The 25281-nt window shown below is 42.5% G+C and overlaps 2 protein-coding genes across 8 annotated transcripts in view; both read left to right on the forward strand.

Moving 5' to 3' along the window:
* The window catches only part of QKI (QKI, KH domain containing RNA binding), a 230753-nt gene that overhangs the window by 126163 nt on the left and 79309 nt on the right, over positions 1-25281 (forward strand). For all 5 annotated transcript variants that reach the window (XM_061624348.1, XM_061624345.1, XM_061624347.1 and 2 more), the window contains exon 4: positions 9414-9557. In XM_061624348.1, coding sequence (XP_061480332.1) covers positions 9414-9557 — 144 coding nt within the window. The remainder of the gene's footprint in view (positions 1-9413; positions 9558-25281) is intronic.
* Positions 11805-25281, forward strand: part of LOC133383498 (uncharacterized) — a 41739-nt gene continuing 28262 nt past the window's right edge. For 2 of the 3 annotated variants that reach the window (XM_061624342.1, XM_061624343.1), the window contains exons 1-2: positions 11805-16273; positions 16914-17060. In XM_061624342.1, the coding sequence (XP_061480326.1) occupies positions 14586-16273; positions 16914-16926 (1701 nt within the window). In that variant the 5' untranslated portion in view covers positions 11805-14585 and the 3' untranslated portion in view covers positions 16927-17060. Of the gene's footprint in view, positions 16274-16913; positions 17061-17966; positions 18292-25281 lie in introns of those variants that run through there. The other variant, XM_061624341.1, reaches the window with a different exon arrangement.

Raw genomic sequence — 25281 nt, forward strand, 5'->3', positions numbered from 1 at the left:
AAGCCTGTGCATACGGCTACCTTTGCCTCCTGAAGCTCAGTGACGTTACGGGAGACCGCGGCTGCGGCTCTCCCACCCCTACATAAGAAGCCTGTGCATACGGCTTCCTTTGCCTCCTGAAGCTCAGTGACGTTACGGGAGACCGCGGCTGCAGCTCTCCCACCCCTACATAAGAAGCCTGTGCATACGGCTTCCTTTGCCTCCTGAAGCTCAGTGACGTTACAGGAGACCGCGGCTGCGGTTCTCCCCCCCTCAGCAAGCCACCTAGAATTAACTGAGAGCTTGCGGCTGCTGCTCTCAGTATTGCTGCCACTTTACTTTTTTCACGGCAGCTCCAGAGCCTGCAGCTGCGGCTCTGTGTCACAGCCCCTATCTGGGGGGTTGCTCCGCCTCCCCCAGCTCGTCTGCGGCATCTTAAGCCTACCGCAACTGCCTTTAGAGCCCGCAGCTGCGGCTCATTCTTTCCCTCGTTTGCTGAGCCCAATCGTGCTCTCGCAGCCCAGCGGCCCCAGAGTTTTGGTTTGAGACTGTTTTGTGCTTGCTGGTGCGTTCCTATGACCGCCATTGCTTCTTTATCACCCCAAGCTTCTCTGATTGGCCAATTTTCCCGCCGTTTTTTGCGGCCGCCATTTCACCCGGCGTATAAGACGACCCCCAACTTTTGAGAAGATTTTCCAGGGTTAAAAAGTCGTCTTATACGCCGGAATATACGGTATTTGTTATTATGATATTATTTTGTTATTTAATCTAATTTTTGTAAATTGTATTGCTTTTATTGTATTTTTGTTGTATTTTTATATTGTGTTTTTATACCTGTGTTTATTTTTCTTCGTAAGCTGCCTTGAGGGCCTTTGGCCGAAAGGCAGGGTATAAATAAAAATTTTAAAAAAATAATCTGATTTTTAAAATTTAAATGATTTTTTTATTTAAATCAGATGTCAAAATCTTCTTGAAACAATTGGTAAAAAAAGAGCCTAGGGCAAAAATTTCATAATACTAAATTGTATTGTTATGTGCCTTCAAGTTGACTTACGACTTATGGTGACCCTATGAATCAGCAACCTCCAATAACATCTGTTATAAACCACCCAGTTCAGATCTTGTAAGTTCAAGTCTGTGGCTTCCTTTATGGAATCAATCCATCACTTGTTTGGCCTTCCTTTGTTTCTACTCCCTTCTGTTTTTCCAAGCATTACTGTATTTTCTAGTGTATCATGTCTTCTCATGATGTGTCCAAAGTATGATAACCTCAGTTTCATCATTTTAGCTTCTAACGATAGTTCTGGTTTAATTTGTTCTAACACCCAATTATTTGTCATTTTCGCAGTCCATGGTATGCAGAGCTCTCCTCCAACACCACATTTCAAATGAGTTTTTTTTCTCTTTTCCACTTTTTTCACTGTCCAACTTAAACATCCATACATGGAGATCGAGAATACCATGGTCTGAATGATCCTGACTTTAGTGTTCAGTGATACATCTTTGCATTTGAGAACCTTTTCTAGTTCTCTCATAGCTGCCCTCCCCAGTCCTAGCCTTCTTCTGATTTCTTGACTGTTGTCTCCATTTTTGGTTAATGACTGTGCCAAGGTATTGATAATCCTTGACAAGTTCAATGTCCTCTTTGTCAGCTTTAAAGTTACATAAATCTTCATTATTTTAGTCTTCTTGACGTTCTGCTCTAGTCCTGCTTTTGTGCTTTCCTCTTTAACATTGAACAACATTTGTTTAAAATCATTACTGGTTTCTGCTAGTAGTATGGTATCATCTGCATATCTTAAATTATTGATATTTCTCCCTTCAATTTTCACACTTCCTTCATATTGGTGCAATCCTGTTTTTCATATTATATGTTTTGCATACAGATTAAACAAATAGGGTGACAAAATACACTCCTGTCTCACACCCTTTCCGATTGGGGTCTAATCGGTTTCTCCATATTCTGTCCTTATAGTAGCCTTTTGTCCAGAGTATAGGTTGCGCATCAGGACAATCAGATGCTGTGACACCCCCATTTCTTTTAAAGCATTCCATAGTTTTTCATGATCTACACAATCAAAGGCTTTGCTGTAATCTATAAAGCATAGGGTGATTTTCTTCTGAAATTCGTTGGTGCCTTCAGTGATCCAACCTATGTTTGCAGTATGATCTCTGGTCCCTTTTTTGTTTCTAAATCCTGCTTGGACATCTGGCATTTCTTGCTCCATATATGGTAAGAGCCTTTGCTGTAGAATCTTGAGCATTACTTTACTTGCATGGGATATTAAGGCAATAGTTCGGTAATTACTGCATTCTCTGGGATCCCCTTTCTTTGGAAGTGGGATATATATTGAACGCTTCCAGTCTGTGGGCCGTTGTTTAGTTTGCCATATTTCTTGACAAATTCTTGTCAAAATTTGGACAGATTCAGTCTCAGTAGCTTGTAGCAACTCTATTGGTATGCCGTCTATTCCTGATGATTTGTTTCTTCCAAGAATTTTAAGAGCAGCTTTTACCTCACATTCTAAAAATTCTGGTTCTTCATCATACAGTTCCTCTGTGAATGAATCTGTCGTCCTTGCATCTTTTTATATAGTTCTTTAGTATATTGCTTCTGTCTTCCTTTTATTTCATCTCGGTCAGTCAGTGTGTTCCCCTGTTGATTATTCAACATCCCTACACTTGGCTTGAATTTCCCTTTGATTTCTCTAACCTTTTGGAATAGGGCTCTTGTTCTACCTTTTTATTATCCTCTTCTATTTCTGCACAATAATTATTATGTTAATTCTCATTGTCCCTACTTACTAGTTGGTGTACTATTGCATTTAGGGTTCTAACCGTGTTTCTGTCTCCTTTTGCTTTCTTTCTCTCTTTATCCATTTTAAGAGTTTCATCAGTCATCCATTGAGGTCTTTCTTTTTTACTAGAAATATTGTCTTTTTGCATTCTTTCCTGATAATGTCTCTGACTTCAATCCATAGTTCTTCTGGTTCTCTGTCAGCTATGTTTAAAGCCTCAAGTCTGTTCCTTATTTGATCTTTATATTCTTCTGGGATGTTATTTAAATTGTATTTTGGCATTATGATTGCTTTGTTGTTCTTCTTTCGCTTTACTCTGATTTTTTATATTACCAGTTCATGATCTGTACCACAGTCTGGTCCTGGTCTTGTTTTTGCAGAAACTATGGAACTTCTCCATCTTCTGCTACCAATTATATAATCAGTTTGATTCCTATATTGACCATCTGGTGATGTCCATGTGTACAGTCGTCTTTTTAGTTGCTCAAAAAATGTGTTTGCAAGAAACAAATCATTGACTTCACAGAATTCAATAATTCTTTCTCCTGCTTCATTTCTATCTCCCTAGCCCCATTTCACCACAATTCCTAGTTCTTCTCTGTTCCCTACTTTTGCATTCCAGTCTCCAATGATTATCAGAACATCTTGTTTTGATATATGATCAATTTCTTCCTGTATTTCTATGTAAAATCTCTCCAATTCCTCTTCTTTGTTTGCTGTTGGAACATAGACTTGGGTGATGGTTATGTTAATAGGTTTCCTGTTAAATCTTGCTGATATCTCTTGCTCAGACCTTGCGTTACAGCTCCTAATTGCTTTTGCTACATCACTTTTCACTATTAAAGCAACCCCGTTCCTTTTTAATTTTTCATTTACTGCATAAAATATTTTGTAGGTGCTTAACTGAAAATGTCCCATTCCTGTCCATTTTAATTCACTTACACCAAATGTTGTAATGTTGATGCATTCCATTTCTTGCTTGGCAATTTCTAACTTTCCTGATTCATGTTTCTCACATTCCATGTTCCTATTGTTATATGTCTTACTACTCCGGACTCTACTTTTTCATCTGAGCTCATCAGCCTCTGGCCTTCCAGTTGTGTAATTAGTCACAGCACTACTCATACTTGTCCTTTGTTCTTCCTTAGTAGCTCAGTGAGTGCCATCTGACCTCAGAGTCTCATTTTCCAGCACTATCTCGTTTTGGATTTTCATGGTGAGAGGTATTCAGAGGTGGTTTACCATTGCCTTCCTCTGAGTTTGGATACATCCTAGTCTGTATCTCAGCTGTGACCATTCCACCTCGGGTGCCTCTGCTATGAGTCTAGCCTCTTGGTCTAGACTCCTGACGGCATTGCTCTCAGCTTCTTCGATACTCGATACTCTCAAACCCCCTCACCACGTTAAAGTGTGCAACCTAGAGGAGGAACACTAAATACTAAATATCATAAACTGAATCTGAATCCTAGCAAGATTGGGTTGGTGGTTCCCCAGTAGGTTGGTCAGTTGCCTGCTTTGAATGGGGTCGTATTCCCTCTGAAAGAGCAGGTCCGTAGTCTGGGGGCACATCTTTGTCTGGATCCATCTTTGTCACTAGAGGCCCAGGTGTGTCTTTTACCAGCTTTGGCCTGTAAGACACCTGTGGCTATTTCTGGACCTGCATAGCCTGACCACTGCTGTCCATGCACTGGTAATGTCCTAGCTGGATTACTGTAATGCGCTCTATGTGGGAAGCTGCAGCTGGTGCAAAATGTCACTGGGGCAGGGTGTCACCAACATATTACTCGGCTGCTGTAAGAATCGCACTAGCTGCTCATTAGCTACCTGGCCAAGTTCAAGATTCTGGTTTTGGTGTACAAAGCCATATACAGCTTGGGACCAGGATACCTGAAAGTGGTGGCTTGACCTATTGTGTTTTAATAACATCATGTCATGATAACAATGGCTAGAGTGAGAGTCGCTTGCTCCCCAGTTCTTCAGTTGCCCCTTGGTGTGCAAAGAGAGCTTTTGGTTTCATCAATGAAGACACATGGCTTACTCTCTGGCAATCTCAGGACAATCTCAGGATTATAAAGTGCAGGATGAATCATAAAGGTGTAGAGACTGTACTTGTACTGTAGAGAATGAAAATGTATTCACACTATATTACTCCAAACTACACCTCTTGATAAGACCATGGAGGGGACTGACACATATTGGAGGGTGCATTCATGAAGTCTGCATACACATATGTTCTCCCAGATGTGTAGTGCTAATCAGATCTGGTACTTTAAAGCATAGTAGAGGTGTGGCTTAAATGATAACTACTGTGTATGGCATCCACTTGCATATTTTTACTGAGGTCCATAAAACAATTTCAGGATTATTTCTGAAGTAGTTGAACAAACACTGCTATAGAATGGAACTATATATAGTTTTTAATATGACTTTTCAGTAGATAAGATAGCTAATTGTTTCTAAAGTTGTAAGAACATAAGAACATAAGAAGAGCCTGCTGGATCAGGCCAGTGGCCCATCTAGTCCAGCATCCTGTTCTCACAGTGGCCAACCAGGTGCCTGGGGGAAGCCCGCAAGCAGGACCCGAGTGCAAGAACACTCTCCCCTCCTGAGGCTTCCGGCAACTGGTTTTCAGAAGCATGCTGCCTCTCACTAGGGTGGCAGAGCACAGCCATCATGGCTAGTAGCCATTGATAGCCCTGTCCTCCATGAATTTGTCTAATCTTCTTTTAAAGCCGTCCAAGCTGGTGGCCATTACTGCATCTTGTGGGAGCAAATTCCATAGTTTAACTATGCGCTGAGTAAAGAAGTACTTCCTTTTGTCTGTCCTGAATTTTCCAACATTCAGCTTCTTTGAATGTCCACGAGTTCTAGTATTACGAGAGAGGGAGAAGAACTTTTCTCTATCCACTTTCTCAATGCCATGCATAATTTTATACACTTCTATCATGTCTCCTCTGACCTGCCTTTTCTCTAAACTAAAAAGCCCCAAATGCTGCAACCTTTCCTCGTAAGGGAGTCGCTCCATCCCCTTGATCATTCTGGTTGCCCTCTTCTGAACCTTTTCCAACTCTATAATATCCTTTTTGAGATGAGGCGACCAGAACTGTACACAGTATTCCAAATGGGGCCGCACCATAGATTTATACAATGGCATTATGATATCGGCTGTTTTATTTTCAATACCTTTCCTAATTATCGCTAGCATGGAATTTGCCTTTTTCACAGCTGCCGCACACTGGGTCGACATTTTCATCGTGCTGTCCACTACAACCCCGAGGTCTCTCTCCTGGTCGGTCACCGCCAGTTCAGACCCCATGAGCGTATATGTGAAATTAAGATTTTTTGCTCCAATATGCATAATTTTACACTTGTTTATATTGAATTGCATTTGCCATTTTTCTGCCCATTCACTCAGTTTGGAGAGGTCTTTTTGGAGTTCTTTGCAATCCCTTTTTGTTTTAACAACCCTGAACAATTTAGTGTCATCAGCAAACTTGGCCACTTCACTGCTCACTCCTAATTCTAGGTCATTAATGAACAAGTTGAAAAGTACAGGTCCCAATACCGATCCTTGAGGGACACCACTTTCTACAGCCCTCCATTGGGAGAACTGTCCGTTTATTCCTACTCTCTGCTTTCTGCTTCTTAACCAATTTCTTATCCACAAGAGGACCTCTCCTCTTATTCCATGACTGCTAAGCTTCCTCAGAAGCCTTTGGTGAGGTACCTTGTCAAACGCTTTTTGAAAGTCTAAGTACACTATGTCCACTGGATCACCTCTATCTATATGCTTGTTGACACTCTCAAAGAATTCTAATAGGTTACTGAGGCAGGACTTTCCCTTGTTGGCTCTGCTTCAGCAAGGCTTGTTCTTCTATGTGCTTAGTTAATCTAGCTTTAATCATACTTTCTACCAGTTTTCCAAGGACAGAAGTTAAGCTAACTGGCCTGTAATTTCCGGGATCCCCCCTGGATCCCTTTTTGAAGATTAATGTTACATTTGCCACTTTCCAGCCCTCAGACACAGAGGAGGACCCAAGGGACAAGTTACATATTTTAGTTAGCAGATCAGCAATTTCACATTTGAGTTCTTTGAGAACTCTGCGGTGGATGCCGTCCAGGGCTGGTGATTTGTCAGTTTTCGTATTGTCCATTAAGCTTAGAACTTCCTCTCTCGTTACCACTATTTGTCTCAGTTCCTCAGAATCCCTTCCTGCAAATGTTAGTTCAGGTTCAGGGATCTGCCCTATATCTTCCACTGTGAAGACAGATGCAAAGAATTCATTTAGCTTCTCTGCAATCTCCTTATCGTTCTTTAGTACACCTTTGACTCCTTTATCATCCAAGGGTCCAATTGCCTCCCTAGATGGTCTTCTGCTTTGAATGTATTTATAGAATTTTTTGTTGTTGGTTTTTATGTTCTTAGCAATGTGCTCCTCAAATTCTTTTTTAGCATCCCTTATTGTCTTCTTGCATTTCTTTTGCCAGAGTTTGTGTTCTTTTTTATTTTCTTCATTCGGACTAGACTTCCATTTTCTGAAGGAAGACTTTTTGCCTCTAAGAGCTTCCTTGACTTTGCTCGTTAACCATGCTGGCATCTTCTTGGCCGTGGCGGTACCTTTTCTGATCTGCGGTATGGACTCCAGTTGAGCTTCTAATATAGTGTTTTTAAACAACTTCCAAGCATTTTCGAGTGATGTGACCCTCTGGACTTTGTGTTTCAGCTTTCTTTTTACCAATCCCCTCATTTTTGTGAAGTTTCCTCTTTTGAAGTCAAATGTGACCGTGTTGGATTTTCTTGGCAATTGGCCAGTTACATGTATGTTTAATTTAATAGCACTATGGTCACTGCTCCCAATTGGTTCAACAACACTTGCATCTCGCACCAGGTCCCGGTCCTCACTGAGGATTAAGTCCAGGGTTGCCATCCCTCTGGTCGGTTCCATGACGAACTGGTCTAGGGCATAGTCATTTAGAATATCTAGAAATTTTGCTTCTTTGTCATGACTGGAACACATATGCGGCCAGTCTATCTCCGGGTAGTTGAAGTCACCCATTACACCACATTTCCTAGTTTGGATCCTTCCTCAATTTCATATCTCATCTCCAGGTCTCCCTGAGCATTTTGATCAGGGGGACGATAGATCGTTCCCAGTATTAAATGCCTCCTGGGGCATGGTATCACCAGCCACAACGATTCTGTGGAGGAGTCCGCCTCTTTTGGGGTTTCGAGCTTGCTGGGTTCAATGCCTTCTTTCACGTATAGAGCGACACCGCCACCAATACGTCTTTCCGATATAGTTTATATCCAGGGATAACTGTATCCCACGGGTTTTCTCCATTCCACCAGGTCTCCGTTATGGTCACTATATCAATGCTCTTCTCTAAGACCAAGCACTCCAGTTCTCCCATCTTGGTTCAGAGGCTCCTAGCATTAGCGTACATGCACTTGTAAGCAGTGTCTCTCTTCAAGTGTCTTTGGCACTTGTGGTTTGGCCTGTGGTAATTTTGCCCTTCTGAATTTATATCCTGTGCCCCTGCTCTCACAATGCCTACTTCTAGGCCTACCCCTTTTAAAATTTCATTGTAGTGTGAATTCTTTAAATCGGCAGTAATAGTCTGATTGTGATCTTCCTACGTCTGTCACTTTTAATTACGTCTTGGAATATGTGGGGTATTTGTACAGGAGTTTTGTGCGCTGTCAGCTTAGATTGTACTTTTTGGTGAAATGTTAAATTATATTACTGTTTAATATACCATGCAGTGTTTATTTGTTCTGAATTGTCCCTTACATTTTCGTACATGACTGGGCCCCCTCAAACAAAGTGCTAGACAGGATGTTCTTGAAGGACGTCTTTTTTTTTTTTTATCTCTGAAGTCTTTGCCTACACCCAAAGTAAACTTGGAACTGCTGTGACACGCAACAATCACCTATAAAAGTCATTTTTTTTCTGTAGCTGGACTTCTTGACTTACAGTTGAACTTGTGCGGATCTAATGCTGGGTCAACTGCTAATCAAACTAATAGTGATATATTGAAACTTCTGTTACAGAAAATATCTTCGTCCTGGGAGCACCCTGTGGCTTATACTCGCTCCTCCATCTTCTCACATTAATGCTTTCTCCCTTTCATTTTCTGACCTGACCATAGCAGTGCTATATCTGTATGAGAACTATTTGTCGTCATTGTGCTTGTATTTTGACCACAATTAGCTTTATTTTTACAAATTTAAAACGGATATTGTACGCCTTATTCCAGTCAGTCAATAAATGTTGCACAGATAGTACATTTGAGATTTATAATTTACAGCATGATCCTAAGGATGCATACTTAGAAATAAATCAGATTGGATTCTGTGGTGCTTAATTCCAGGTAACACGGGTTAGGATTGCAGCCTTCCTAAATTAACTGAAGTAATAGTGAACAGACTTTCTTTTCAAACTCTTTAAAATCTCAACCAGCGACTTGGGAAACAGCCATGTATTGTCTACAAAACATATTCGCAAGAAATCAGTTACTTACCTGTGTGCAATTGGATTTTTGTAACATATTAATTTATTAAGTCTATTAACAAAACTTGTTGCAGCTAAGACAACACAAATTAAATACAGTTGTATTGGTTTTTGTTTTTTCCAGGAAGAACAAAACAGAGGAAAGCCCAATTGGGAACATCTGAATGAAGACTTGCATGTACTAATCACTGTGGAAGATGCTCAAAACAGAGCAGAAATCAAACTGAAGAGAGCTGTGGAAGAAGTAAAAAAATTACTGGTACCTGCAGTAAGTATATATATTTAAATATTAACTTTTGAGACAAGCAGAGTATGGGAATTGGGAATCGGAGTATGCAGATTAGGTTATATTCTTATGAGAGATTTCAGAGTAAAGTACTTGTTTTTATCTAAAACATCAAGGAAGACTTTGTCAACTGAAAGATACGTTATAATGCCACAAAGGATATGAAAGGAATAAATCTATACATTTTTAAAAAGCAAGGTTTCTCTTAATGAAAAGGATAATTTATAATATATTTGTTATGGAGCGTTCATAACAGCATTCATATCTAAGATCTATGGGTTATTTCAGAGACTGACCACAATTTGGAGAACTATGTGAGGCTGTTGACATAAAACCCAAAAGATCCCAGCCACTTTGCTACATGGCAAGCTACATAAGAACATAAGAAGAGCCTGCTGGATCAGGCCAGTGGCCCATCTAGTCCAGCATCCTGTTCTCACAGTGGCCAACCAGGTGCCTAGGGGAAGCCCGCAAGCAGGACCCGAGTGCAAGAACACTCTCCCCTCCTGAGGCTTCCAGCAACTGGTTTTCAGAAGCATGCTGCCTCTGACTAGGGTGGCAGAGCACAGCCATCACAGCTAGTAGCCATTGATAGCTACCTTTTAAACTTGTGAAACTTTTAAAAACACATTTAACATGTTATGGTGGGTTGCTGTTTAAAGAAGCATCAAAGTTCAGAAGGGCAAACCTAAAGTAACTCCCTGGGTAGTACATAAGAGGTGTAATAAAAATGGGTCCAGTGAAGAGCTTAGGAAGTATATGTCTCCTATCTGGCTCTTGGAAAACCTTGCCAGCTCCCTAATTTTTAATCTTTTATTATTGTATGTCTACATATTGCATTCTTAAACATAAGACTGTAAATGGAAATGTATGAATGAAATTTTCTTAAAGATTGCAGGAGCTTTAACTGGCTCTGCTTTAACTTAGTGTTTCTATGAAAGAATGAGCAGAGTGTACTACTTATATAGGCTGTTTGTAATTTTCCATAGGAAGGGGCCATCACTGTGGGATAGTTCCACCTATCGTGCGAAGGCAAGAATGTTTTTGAAGTCAAGACTAGGGGCGTCATGCCCCTCCCACTCCCCAGTTCATTCTTGCCTTCGTACGAACAAGATTGGAATTTCACATAGCATTTAGCTAAGTCTCGTATTTGTCTTTAAATCTTTTCTCTTTTTCTGTGTGTGTTTAGCCTCTGAGGGTTCCCTCAGGGACCGCGGCTGCGGCTTCCTCACCCTTCCCTCAGAGCTATTCAATCCATTTTATTGACTTGATTGGGGGCTCCCTCTGAGACCGCGGCTGCGGCTCTCTTCGTCTTGGTAGTTTCTAGCCCCCACCCCACCCCCGCTCAGTTGTCTCTTTAGCCAGGGGGCTTCCTCAAGGACCGCGGCTGCGGTTCTCCCCTTTTGATCGCTTCTGATCGCTGTTAACCTCCCCCCCCTGATCGGTTGCCGCGGCTGCGGCTTATCCGATCTCAGCGGGAGCTCGCAGCTGCGGCTCCCGCCGTTAACCCTCTGCCTCAGATCGCCCTTGCAACGTGGCTTAAATCCCACTGAGGGCTTTTCAGACCGCGACCGCGGCTCTCTCTGCGGTGGCGGCCGTTTTCCCCTACCTGTTTTCTCCAGGGATTTTTTTGGAGCCGCTACTGCGGGTTTTGGCGGCCGTTTTCCCCTACCTGTTTTCTCCAGGGATTTTTTGGAGCCGCTACTGCGGTTTTTGGCGAGATCGTGCTGGGCAGCCCTTCCCCCAGTTCACCTCCGACGGCCGCCATTGCTTCTTCCCTCTCTGTCATTTTTTTTCCCGCTCCTTTTTTCCGGGCGCCATTTTTTTTCTTTCAGAATTCGAATTTCCCGCCCTTTTTGTTCCCCTTATTATCGGATACCTCCCCTGCAGACTATCTATCCGTACGTGTGTGTATATGTGCTGCTGACTAATTTACACACGACTGATTTACACACATTACTGTGGCTGTAATCATAGTGGCTGAATTGTATTATCAAGGCTGGAGCTCCAATCCTAGTGGGCTGGATTGTATTATTAAGGCTGGAGCTTTAATCCTAGTGGCTGGATTACATTATCAAGGCTGGAGTTTTAATCCTAGTGGCTGGATTACATTATCAAGGCTGGAACTTTAATCCTAGTGGCTGGATTACATTATCAAGGCTGGAGCTTTAATATCAGTGGCTGATTTGTATTAAATCTGATTTACATTACGTAGCCTACCCCCTATGGGGCCGTGAACAAGCCAAAAAACCCAGCCTACAGCACTAATCTGAGTGTGCCTACTCTAAACAGCCTATATTATATTAACGCTGATACCTCTGTGCATTCTGCCCCCTCCGTGGCAGTGCATTCGCCATCTGCCAGTGTATCCTACCCCCTCCGTGGTAGTACGCTGTGCCAGTTCGGGTCTTTACATCCTGCCCCCTCCGTGGCAGTGTACTGCACCCAGGTTCATATAAGATGGCAGAACAGCCAGGCATGTCACCATCAACACACATGGTGCCAGATCAGCCAGACATGCCACAATCAGCCAAGCCACAACATACTAACACGTCTAAGACCAGACATGCCAAAGCACTGGCTAAGACAAAACATCTTTCCAGCCATAGTAAACCAAAGCGCCCTCGTTATGTCTCTGTGCCAACAACCACCACAGCACAGACACACATAAGTGATATTTTCCATTCTCCTGCTACTGCATCTGACGAGGAAGAGTTTGTTGGCTTTCCCCCTCACGGTTCGCCTAACGAACCTACCTCTGGCTTACAGCCTCAGACATCTGTTCCAATAGCCCACCAGGCACATACATCTCACACATCTGGTCTGCAGCTGTCTCCTGATTTCCTCTCTCAACTCCAAGCCATGCTGGCTTATTTCACACGAATGCAGTCACTACCACAGGTTCCTGCCATACCCCCACTCAACATGGACCAACGTGCGTTCCATGCTGCTCATCCTTCCTGCTCACCAGATCCTTTCGATGTAGCCAGAGGCAGATGTACGGACGAAGCCTCGTATGCGGAGGAGTTAACTTTCACTGACCATGTTGAAGGAGACGACTGGAGCGACTATTCAGATCATGAGGATACATCGTATCGCTTGTTCAATACCTCAGATTACCAACCGCTCGCACGTAGGGTACTTCATACCCTTGGTCTCCAGACTGCGCCTTCAACTTCGTCCGCCCCAACTCTCAAAGGGGCCAAGGTCCTCAAATCCCCTGCACCTACTGAACACTACATCCCGGTGCCGGACCCAATTGCCAAATTAGCTTCCGAAGAATGGGCCCACCCACTCAAAGCTCGACGCTTCAAGAACACAGCTGACAGACTTTACGCCCTAGCCCCAGACTTCGCCACCAAGTTAGATGTCCCTGGCATAGACGAACCGATCGCTCGCCTCGTTTCGCGATCTATCTTGCCCAGGGAAGGGGAATCCCACCTAAAAGATACTACTGAACGTCGAATAGACTTCGCCCTCCGCAAGAACCACGAGGCCACTGCCCTATCCATGCGTGCCTCCGCTTCAGCCTCCATTTTCTCCAGAGCATCTATGATGTGGCTGGATGACCTTCTAGAGGATGATAACCCTGATCCTGTCGCCTTCAAAAGAGCACTATTGAAACTACGTAAGACAGCAGCCTTTGTGGCCGACGCCACTTTGGATGCCACCCAATTAGGGGCACGAGCCATGACGACTCAAATAGTCGCTCGTCGCACCCTCTGGCTTCGTCACTGGCAAGCTGATTCAGCGGCCAGATTGAACCTGTCCAAGGCTCCTTACTCCGGATCTCTTCTCTTCGGTGAGGAAGCTCTAAAGGCAGTTCTGGTTGACCCAAAAGACGCCCACAAACCGGTTCTAGCCACAGTCAAGAACATCGACCACAGGCCCTTCAGGCGATTTCCCTCCTTTCGTTCTAACCAGCCCTTTCGAGGAACGCGACCAGGAGGACGAGGCCGCGATTTCAGACCCTATGATTCCAACGCATTCAGGGGCTCCTGGAACCGACGCCCCCAGGGCAGAGGTCAGTACCAAGGGCGCAGGGGCAACTCATCGTCCTCATATAGGGGAGGTCCTCGCCTACACAAGTAGTATTAACGCCATCCCCATAGGTGGCAGATTATTTAATTTTGGAGATCGATGGCTGCGCCTTACTACGGTCCCCTGGATCAGGGACCTCTTCACTTATGGCTATACCATAGAGTTCTGGGCAACCCCATCAGACAGATTCCACCCGTCTCCTTGCCCAAGGGCACCAGCCAGGCACAACATCATGCAGACAGCTATACATCACCTCTTGCACATAGCGGCAATAGAGCCAGTTCCCACAACTGAGAGATCGGAAGGGGTGTACTCCCTCCTATTTGCTGTGCCAAAACGAGATTTATCTTGGAGGGCGGTATTGGATCTCAAGTTTGTCAACCGTTTCGTAACATACCGCAGGTTCAAAATGGAATCTCTCCATTCCATTACCGAGAGTCTGCATGAAGGAGACTTCCTGGCTTCTATCGACCTTAAGGAAGCGTATCTCCATGTACCCATTTGCATAGCCCACAGAAAGTTTCTTCGGTTTACCTTTGGCCACCAACATTTTCAATACAGAGCGATGCCATTTGGTCTCTCCTCTGCTCCAAGAGTATTTTCCAAGGTGCTACTCATCCTAGTGGCTTACCTTCGGACCCAAGGGGTTCATATCTACCCATATTTGGATGATCTGCTCATACGGGCCAAATCTGAAGAGCTGGCTCATCATCATTTAATGATCACCCTCAATGTTTTGCAGACCTACGGCTGGCTTGTCAACTTCGACAAAAGCCATCTCCAACCAACCCAACGCCTACTACATCTTGGGGCAATGTTGGACACCCTGCAGGCAATGGTCTTCCTGTCTCCAGATCGCATCACTGCCATCACAAGCATCGCAAGGTCCCTGATGCAACAAACATCTGCAGACGTCATGCTTCTTTCCAGAACGCTCGGAATGTTCATCTCTACAATCCACATTGTGCCATGGGCTCGAGCTCACACTCGGCCCCTTCAGTGGACTCTGTTGCCTTTTCAAAAGGACATTGCCAGCTCCAACCATCGCAAAGTTCGTTTGAGCCCCGCTCTGCGCCTCTCCTTCCGCTGGTGGACCAAGGTTCAACACCTCTCCAAGGGCACGTCGTTCAGAGAACCCCGCAGAACCGTCGTGACCACAGACGCCAGCCTCATAGGTTGGGGAGCCCACTGCAACTCCCAGTACGTTCAGGGGGTTTGGCCCAATGCAGAGCGATCTCGAAGCATCAACTGGCTGGAACTAAAGGCTGTCCACTTGGCTCTATGTCATTTTCAGTCTCTGTTCCCTTTGCATCATGTGCTCATTCGAACAGACAACACGTGTGTAAAATCACATTTGAACAGACAGGGGGGCACCAGGTCTCGTCCTCTGCAGGACTTAGCCTCCCTCATCTTTGTCTGGGCAGAACAACATCTACAATCCCTGAAAGCAGAGCACCTCAGAGGGATTTTGAATGTGACAGCAGACTGGCTCAGCAGACAACAGGTCTTCCCGGGAGAATGGAAACTTCATCCAGCCATTTTCCATCGTCTCCAGTGTCGATTCGGCGCCCTCTCAGTCGACCTGTTTGCTTCCAGTCACAATTGCCAGCTTCCAAGGTACTTTGCCCGATACCTGGACTCAACAGCAGAAGCAGTGGATGCTCTGACAACACCGTGGCCAGACGGTCTATTGTACGCCTTTCCCCCCATACCATTGTTAGCCAAAACCTTGAGGAAGGCACGAATCGAAAGGGCACAGCTGGTTCTGGTAGCACCATTTTGGCCACGCCGACCGTGGTTCTCAGATCTTCTGGCAATGTCAATGATGGATTCCTGGACACTTCCAGTAACGCCAGACCTCCTATCCCAGGGTCCAGTACTGCACCAGGACCCTACTTGGCTCAATCTAACAGCGTGGCGTTTGAACGGAGATACTTGAGGTCAGCTGGACTGTCTGACGCTGTGATTGATATTATTTTGGCCTCGAGAAGACCTTCTACCACTCGAATTTATCAACATACCTGGGTGGCTTTCTCCAAGTGGTGTCAGTCCCACCACCACGATCCATCCCAGGCCAATGTGCACCAGGTACTCCAATTTCTCCATAGTGGCTTTATGATGGGACTTCGACCCAACACTCTACGTAGACATGCGTCTACTCTGTCATCCATTCTCTCAGTGTCCTCTCCTGGAGATCATATTTCCTCACATCCGTTCATTAAACGTTTTTTGAGGGGAGTCGCCCTACGCTCTCCGGCTGTTGTCCATCGGTTCCCCTCATGGAGTTTGCCGAAAGTCCTGCAGGCTTTGCAACGCCCTCCGTTTGAACCCATCAGGACTGTGCCCCTACGCATACTGTCCTTCAAGGTCCTGTTTCTGATTGCAATCACATCTGCCAGACGCGTTTCGGAGTTGGGCGCATTGTCTTCTGCTAGACACCTCTGCGTCTTCCATAAGGACTCTGTTGTGCTGAAGACTGACCCTTCCTTTCGTCCCAAGGTCGATTCAGTTTTTCATTGCAACCAGGACATTGTTTTACCTTCCTTTTGCCCGAATCCTACCCATCCTCTCGAGAAGGCTTGGCATTCGTTGGATGTCCGGAGGGCTGTCAAGACCTACCTGTCTAGGACCCAAGAGATTCGACGAACGGAGTCTCTGTTTGTATCCTTTCATCCAGGGTCTATGGGGCATAAAGTATCCAATCCTACCTTATCCCGTTGGTTAAGGGCATGCATTACCTTAGCATATGAGTCCCTGAAGCTGCCAGTTCCTGCTAGTATAACAGCTCATTCTACTAGGTCAGCTGCCACTTCGGCTGCTTTTGCTACTAATGCTCCTGTTGCCGATATTTGTAGGGCCGCAGTCTGGTCTTCCCCACACTCGTTTATAAGACATTATAAAATTGATCGTTATGCCTCTGCTGATGCTTCTTTTGGCAGACGAGTGTTGCAACAGGTTCTTAATGAGGATTAACATGTGGGTGGTCCCTCCCTATATGGGTTGCTTTGGTACATCCCACAGTGATGGCCCACTTCCTATGGAAAATGTACCATTGGTCTCACCTGAAAGGTGATTTTCATAGGAAGGGGCCATCACGACCCTCCCAGTTGGAGGATGACTAGTGATTTTATCAATGGGTTACATGTTATTGTTTCCATATTATATTTAAATGTAAGAGTGAAGTCAAGACCTTTAGTTCTGTTATGTTATGAAGTTAGGTTAGAGTCATGTTGTTATGCATGTGACTATTATGTTATTTTCCTGGCGGGCCTGTTGGCCTTGTTCTTGTATTTTTAGATATCTCTTTTAGACTCGCTACGAATGAACTGGAGAGTGGGAGGGGCATGACGCCCCTAGTCTTGACTTCAAAAACATTCTTGCCTTCGCACGATAGGTGGAACTATCCCACAGTGATGGCCTCTTCCTATGAAAATCACCTTTCAGGTGAGACCAATGGTACATTTTCCATGAAACAAAAATGAAAAAGTACACTGTCATTTTAACTTCATGGGTATGCAGTTTTGGAGACTCCATTCCAGATATGCTCATACACAACATTATCCAGTTATATGAAATCCGAAAGATTTTTGCAAGGAGTTAAACACTAAAAATGTAAATGTACTGCCTTCAAGTCGATTCAGATGTATGGCGACCCTATGAATAGGGTTTTCATGAAGCTGAGAGGCAGTGACTTGGACCAAGGTCACCCAGTGTGCTTCATGGCTGTGTGGATTCAAACCCTGGTTTCCCAGGTTATAGTCCAACACCTTACCCACTACACCGCACTTGCTCTCAGTTAAACACTGTGCAATATAAATTTCATTGCTAGCTTGCTAAATGAAGCCAAAGTGTTTTCCATGAAGAGGAAGGAAAGTAGTATCAAATACAAATTATATATAAGTACAACATAAGAAAAATCTGTTTGGTCAGTATAATTTAACATTGATAACTTTAGTAATGGGCGGGGCTCACACAAAACCAGCTTGTTCAATGTGTGTGTGTGTTTGTGTTTGTGTTTGTGTTTGTTTGTTTAATACATTTATACCCCACCTTATTTTTTCATGAAACCCATTTAACAAATGATATGGGAAAGTTTTACCAAAATTATCTTTAGTAATACCTTACGCATTAAAAATGAACAGAAAGACAGAGCTGTTCCTCTTCATCATTCAGCTGAATTGTGACAGCTTGTTGATAGTTTGATACAACTTTGAGACTGATACTTTAATACTAAATATATTTACATGGTGATAACTAGGGCTGTCAACCAATTACGGCTTGATTAGTTGTCTTCCTTTGAACTGAATAAATTGATTAAAAAACATTTCGCATATTGCCAAATCATTTTAGGTGCCTATTTCTACAATAAATGAAGAAAACATGAGACGTGATTTAAGGAACAATAAAGCATACTTTTGATTTCCGCCAATCTGCTGATTAACTGATCTGCTGAGCAAAACTCTTGAAAGGTTGAAGCCATAACCCAGTAGATGTCAATGAACAAAGTGTGTATGTTTCAGTGTTGAACTCGTAGGCAGTTGAACTAATGTTAGCGAGCTTTGAAGTGTGTGACTTTTAGATTGAAGCAGTTTTAACTGTTCTAATTTGTTAGTAGCCGGTTGTAAACACTCTCAAGTTTGCTGTGTTAGATTCATTTTTAAAGGTTACCCAAAGTGTTAGGACAGAATTCAAGAATCATGTCCTACCAGTACAAGGATTTCTGTTTGCACAATGGGACTTCCCCCTCCCTCGGTGTGTGTCCCATGCCTGCCCCAAATCTGCTTGGGAGAGTTGGGAGAACTCCAGAACAGATTTATGAGGTGTTTGGAGTAGGGGAGGGAGAATTTTCTGTTGCACAAGCAGAAATCCCTGTACTGAGGGAAGGTTCATTGGATTCCACCCTTAATGTATACCTCCTGAGATAATGGTGAGATAGTAAAGTGTGCATAAAGGAGAGAATATCAGTGATGAATGCAAGTTTCAGATAGTGAGCTACTAAATTTTACTATATATCACGTTTTTTTAAAAAAGTGGAAATCATTGTTTAGTTTTGCTCGGTAATGTGAGTTATACTTGGGGGGATTGTTTATTGTTTTAACACATGCTAAAATAGTTTTTTCTGTCTTCATTTCAATGTTGGATTTTCTTTGCAATTTCTGTATGCTTGGAGATTTTATGAATGATTTTTTGTTCTCCTTTATGAAAGGGGAGAGGTTATTTGAGTACCTTATAACTAAATATTTATGTTATATACATGTTAATATATGTTAGAAAGAGGGGGCCATATTTGCTATTAAAATGTTTTAAGGATGTAGGAACAATTTATACATGGCATTCTTGATTATTCTTCCTTTCCTTATAAATCTCTAAGTTGACTTCCCAAATGTGATCTTAAAGTAATCTAATGGAAGCATTGTGATCCAAAAGTAACAACACTAAAAGTGCTGTGTGTTGTGAGCCTGCCGTTACTCTCCTTTGTGCTTTTATGTTAACAGTGGTGCTCTGTTTCAGTATAGGTGTACTTTGATTTTATCTTAACTGCTGTTTATAAGTATGGAGTCAGTCTCAGGAGTATGCACTTGTTCTCTTGAGGAAATTCTCTTTCCTTTTCTCCCCTCTCTCCAATCCTCCAGTGGTGACTAAGCAGCTTGTCAGCACTGATAATTAACATTGATTAACTAAAATCTGAAAATGCACTTGCAAGTGGATTTCAGCAACCCAGAGATGCTAAGCAGTATTGGTGGTAGCGTATTGCTGAATTTTATTTATGTATTTATTTAACATGTATACCACTTTATTTTTCAATAGAAATCTCCAAGCAACTTACGCATTTCAACTAACATCAATTTTTTTAAATTTAGTACAGAGTGGAAGTGATGACAACTTCATATTTAACAGTGCTGCTGCTGCTGCTGCTGCTAATAATAATAATAATAATAATAATCCACATATTAAGCAACAATAACTCTCAAAAGTATGAGCTTTTGGAAGCATAAGCTTTCATGAATGAGTTCGCTTGGTCAGATGGAAGAAGTGTTATCCGCAGTTGATAAATGAAAGGTATAGTTATCTGTAACTTAAAAGAACATTAACTTTGTGAACAGTGATGCCAGAAAGCCATGAAATGAAGAAAGGAACAGTCTTGATTTCTATTCTAAGCTGAGATATGATTGTCAGGACCTGCAACTCAATGTTGCAGTATATCGTCTTCCCCAACTGGAGGGTTCCTGTCCAACCAGCTGTACCCAGGGCTGGTTCTAAAGGGCGGCCAGGTTGGACACTGGCTCGAGGGCCCCAGAGCTACAGGAGCCCCTGAGGGGCCCTCCGCTCCCCTTCCGCGATCTGCACCCCCATGCCCCCCACTTACCTGGCGGCCGCAGCTTCCCTAAGGTACTGAAGCCACTGCCGCCATCTTAGTTGATGGCAGAGATGTGCGCGCATAGCACGCACATGTGCCATCAACAGATATGGCAGCGGAGGCTTCATTCCCCTTAGGGAAACCGCAGCTGCCATCTTCATTAAGGGCAATGGTAAAGACTAGACAGGTAAGGGGGCCATGGGGGGGCACACGCACACCCACCCACCCACCGGGGGGCCAGGGCAAGCTGATGCCCAAGGGCCCCTGCATGCCTGGAGCCGGCCCTGGCCATACCCTTCACTTATAAGATAGAGTGCCTTGCAAACGTAATGAGACCCCTGACCAATGCTTTCATATTACTGAATTTCAAATGGTACATTGTAATTTCATTCTGTATGATATTTTATTTTGAAACGCTAAAACTCAAAATCAATTATTGTAAGGTGACATTGGTTTTATGTTGGGAAATGTTCATAAGAAACAGAAAAAACTGAAACATGTTGCTTCGATCCCCACACATTAATATTTGGTAGAGCCACCTTTCGCTGCAATAACAGCTTTTTGGGGTAGGTATGTACTAGCTTTGCGCACAGTGTTGGAGGGATTTTGGCTCATTCTTCTTGGCAGATTCGCTTCAGGTTTTCAGTTTGTTTGTTTGTTTGTTTATTGTATTTATATACCGTCCCATAGCCAAAGCTCTCTGGGCGGTTTACAGTATCTAAAAACACTAAAAACACATATACAAATTTAAAATACATCTTTTAAAAACAATTTAAAACACAATTTAAACATTTAAAACAATTTAAAAAATGGTTGTTGCTTGTGGACCACGTTTTTCAAAGAGTGCCACAGATTCTCAATGGGATTGAGATCAGGACTTTGACTGGGCCACTGTAGAACATTCACCTTTTTGTTCTTGAGCCACTCCAATGTTGCTTTGGCCTTGTGCTTGGGATCATTGTCCTGCTGAAAAGTGAATTTCCTCCCAAGCAGTTTTTTAGTGGACTGAAGCAGGTTCTCTTGCAGCATTTCCCTGTATTTTGCTCCATCCATTCTTCCTTCAGTTTTAACAAGATGCCCAGTCCCTGCTGATGAGAAGCATCCCCACAGCATGATGCTGCGATCACCATACTTCACTGTAGGGATGGTGTGTCCTGAGGCATAGGCAGTGTTAGGTTTGCGCCACATATAGCGCCTTGTGTTTTGGCCAAAAAGCTCTATCTTGGTCTTACGTGACCACAAAACCTTTTCCCACTTTGCAGCTGGGGCACTCTCATGCTTTCTGGCAAACTCCAGATGTACTTTCATATGGTACCTTTTGAGTAACGGCTTCTTTCTTGCCATCCTACCATACAGGCCAATGTTATGCAGAGCTCTGGACGTGGTTGACTGGTGTACCATTACGCCACTCCCAGCCACTGAACTCTGTAGCTCCTTCCAAGTGATTGTTGGCCTCTCTGAGGCTTCTCTCACAAGTCTCCTCCTTGTTCGAGCGCTTATTATTTAAAAATAAAATATCATACAGAACAAAATTACAAGGTACCATTTGTAATTCAGTAATATGAGAGCATTGGTCAGGGGTCTGATAACTTTTGAAAAACACTGTATATAAGGATGATAACCAAGCCAATTAATTCTCTTTACCCCTGCCCCTCATTTTGTTTTCCTTTTTGAACTGACACACAGGAAAATCCTTGCTGGATCAGGCCAAAGGCCCATCTAGTCCAGCATCTTGTTTTCACAGTGGCCAGCCAGATTGCAGCAGCACTCTCTCCCAGTTTGTGAAACCCATCAACTCATAGTTAAAAGCATATTGCCTCTGATAGTAGGAGGTAGAACATAGCAATCATCACAATAGTCTTGGCCTCCGTGAATTTAATGTATTTCTCTGATTATTTTTTAAAGCCATCCAAAGCCATCTTTTGGGAGCAAATTCCATAGTAACTATGAGTTGAATGGAGAAGACTTCCTTTGGTCAGGTCTGAATCTTCCAACATTCAGCTTCATTGGATGTTCCTGAGTTCTAGTACTATGAAAGAGGCCTATCTCCACATGGTGAAAATTTTATATCATATTCCCTGCTTACTTTTTCTAAATAAAAAGCCCCAGATATGGAAGCTTTACTTGTAGGATAATATCTCTAGCCCCTTGACAACTTGATTGTCTTTTCTTTAAATTTTCCAGTTCTACAATAATCCTCTTTAGCTGAGGCAAGCAGAGCTGTATACAGTATTCCAAGTGTGGTTGCACTATAGATTTGTATAATGGCACTATGATAGTGGCAGTTTTATTTTCCATTCCTTTCCTAATGATCCCCAGCATGGAATTCACCTTGTCACAGCTGCTGCACATTGGGTTGACATTTTTATTGCGGTATCCAACATAACCCCAAGGTCTGTTTTGTGGCCTTTTCATATCCATATGTAAAATTAGGGGGGAAAATTGCCTTAATGTACATAACTTAAATGTGCATTATATTAGCCCATATACTGCCCATTCACCCAGTTTGGAGATATCATTTGGGAGCGCCTTGAAATCCCCTTTTGTTTTAACAACCTTGAGTAATTTGGTATCACCAGCAAACTTGGCTACCTCACTAATTCTAAATCATTAATGAATAAAACAGGCACTCATTTCATGACTCTTGAAGGGCACTGAGTGTGGGCTGAGTGGTTACCCCCTTTTGTGTTTTTAAAGATCACTTTTGCCTTCTGCATACTGTAGGAATTTCTCAAACATGCTTAATACTTTGCTCTTGTTGCTCAGCAGCCCCGTTTTGGAGACAGCTTTTCTGTCAGAGGGAATGATAAACATAGTGATGATTCGCATCAGTAAATACAGTTTTGGCAGCTCAAACATCAGGTTTCTTGGACAGTGTTTACATGGACAGCAATTTCTACATTTGCAGAGTTTATATCTTTTCCTCATAATGAAAATAATGTTTTATACCATTCTATAAGATAGTTTCAAATTTTCATCTATTCTTTTTGTGGTAGATGGGCCACCTAGGAATATCAGGAGCAAGTTCTGTTATATTAATAATTGATTAAGGAAAGTTTCATGTGTAGGTAATGTACTCCTGCTCCCACCTTTCTTCTAAGAGCTCTTGCAGAACAGGAAATAATTTAAAGTGGCAAGGTTTGAATACACAAAACTATGGCTATAAGCCATAGTTATGCTTACTATAACATAGCTAAATTGCTATTCTAGGCTACATCCACCAACTGTTCAGTGCAATTAACAAGAATTCAGTCTAATCACTCTAGGGAATGGTTGAAATTTGCACTGCTGCAAGGAGAATATTTAAAACTTCTGTAGCTTAACTCCTAAAATGGTAGTTGTTGATTTTTTTTTGTCCTTGACATTGAATTTAGATCTACAGGACTCTGATTACTTCACTTAAAGTTAAGTACCACGGGCAGCCAATCAGACTTGTCAAAAGGATCCTAAAAGGTGAAGACAGGTCACTTCTTCTGTCCGGAATGCAGTTGCTTTTCTGTATGTAGCAGAAGCAGGCTCTGTTCAGTATAAACATTTTTTTAACCTTGACCTTTCTCAGAAGTATGCCTTGTGAACAAGGTGCTGGTTTGTTAGCCCTTTTTTGATTGGCCTCTAGTTGATCTACCTCTCAGCCACCACTAGACCTCAAACCTGATTTGATGCCAGAATTTTCCTGGTTTTTAATATAGTACTTGGCTGCTTACTTTTATTTATTTTTTCAATTCCGGCAGATACAGCTTGTAGTATGTCAGAAGTTGTGGATTTTAATGCAGGTGAAATCTGAGACTTTGCTCCTCAGTTAACGATGGAAGTACGGATTGGAGAAGCATAAATGATTTTTTTTATTTCTGCATTCCTTTTAGTGACTGAATTGGCTGTTATAGTAGAACTTACAATTAAGAATAATTTTAAGTATTCGGTGGCTCCTCAATATCTTATGTTCCTTCCTGTCAAATGAGATCCAAGGAACTTACTTTTAGTAATTATGCTTTGTAAGTTGGAAGACGTTGACTTGAACTATGTTTGTATGTGGCTTGCAACATGTCAGTACTATGAGTACAGTACTGTTGATTTGCAAAAAAATAGTGATGTGCCAGCGAGGCTGAATATCAGTAAGGGTTGGTAGAATTAATGAAAACTGTTTTACTGTTGAAGGATCAGAAAAATATAGTTCCTTCCAATATCAAACAAGCTGCACTTTTCACACCAGTATGTTCTGTGACATTTCTAATATGTTAATTTTAAAGTACAAGTGAATGCTTATTCTGATTTTTCTTTGATATTCTTCTGTTTGAACTAAATTAGGTTTTATAATCTGCTAAATATTCTGACCAGATTACTGAATGAGGCTGAAAAAATTAGATATACTAGTTATGGTGGACTTGTTTGAATGGGACACCTTTAGTGAGCAAATATAATTGCAAATCACATAGATCCACTGCAGTTTCTTAATTTTGTTAAGCACGTATATACAGTAGAACTTGCTATAATGCAGGGGTTGGGGGACAAAGGATGCACCTGCATTATAGAGTTCCATGTTAAGATGAAAACCACAGTAATGTATACAGTATTGTACTCAGGGACACTGTCATACCCGTGGTACAGTGAGCTGCATTATAGTGAGTTTATACTGTATTTGTAGTAGTGACTTTCCTGCAAAAGCAGGAGTTGGACTAGATGACAATCCCACTGATTCTGTGAATGCATTATTAAAATTAGCTGTGGTTTTGCATTTTGAATGTTGCTGTTCATCTGTTCTGTAATGTTTGAGAACTGCATTTGAGTAGAAGTGGCATAAAGAATATGGAGCTAGTTTAGGATCATCTATGTAAATGTATTAACTATATTAGATAAGAGATTTGTGGATCTGCCTCATGTGCTATGTTTTCAGTGAGATGCAGATGTCATAACTTCAGTCTTTTGCAGACATCTCTTCAGAGTATCCTATCTTCCTCCATAGAATTAAAGACTGTGGCATAATGACTATCCATAGAATTAAAGACTGTGACATAATGACTAAAATGTTGAATATCTATATGGGATACCCAGGTTTTATTTTTGCTTACCTGTGTAGCTCATTAGTCCTGCTTACCTTAAGATACATTGCAGAATTGTTATGAGGGGCTAAAGTACAATATTAAAATAAAGCCAAGGAACTCCTATCTGATAATTAGGGGTCCTACTGTGCATGTTGAGTAGTATATGCAGATAGATATATATTCTCTAGAATTCCTGACAGCACTTTTTTTTTAGAGCATTGCAAACTTGTAGTCCTCGGTCAGAACCTGAATTTTTTTCAAACTGCAC

Source organism: Rhineura floridana, chromosome 4, assembly GCF_030035675.1.
Source record: "Rhineura floridana isolate rRhiFlo1 chromosome 4, rRhiFlo1.hap2, whole genome shotgun sequence".
NCBI lineage: Eukaryota > Metazoa > Chordata > Lepidosauria > Squamata > Rhineuridae > Rhineura > Rhineura floridana.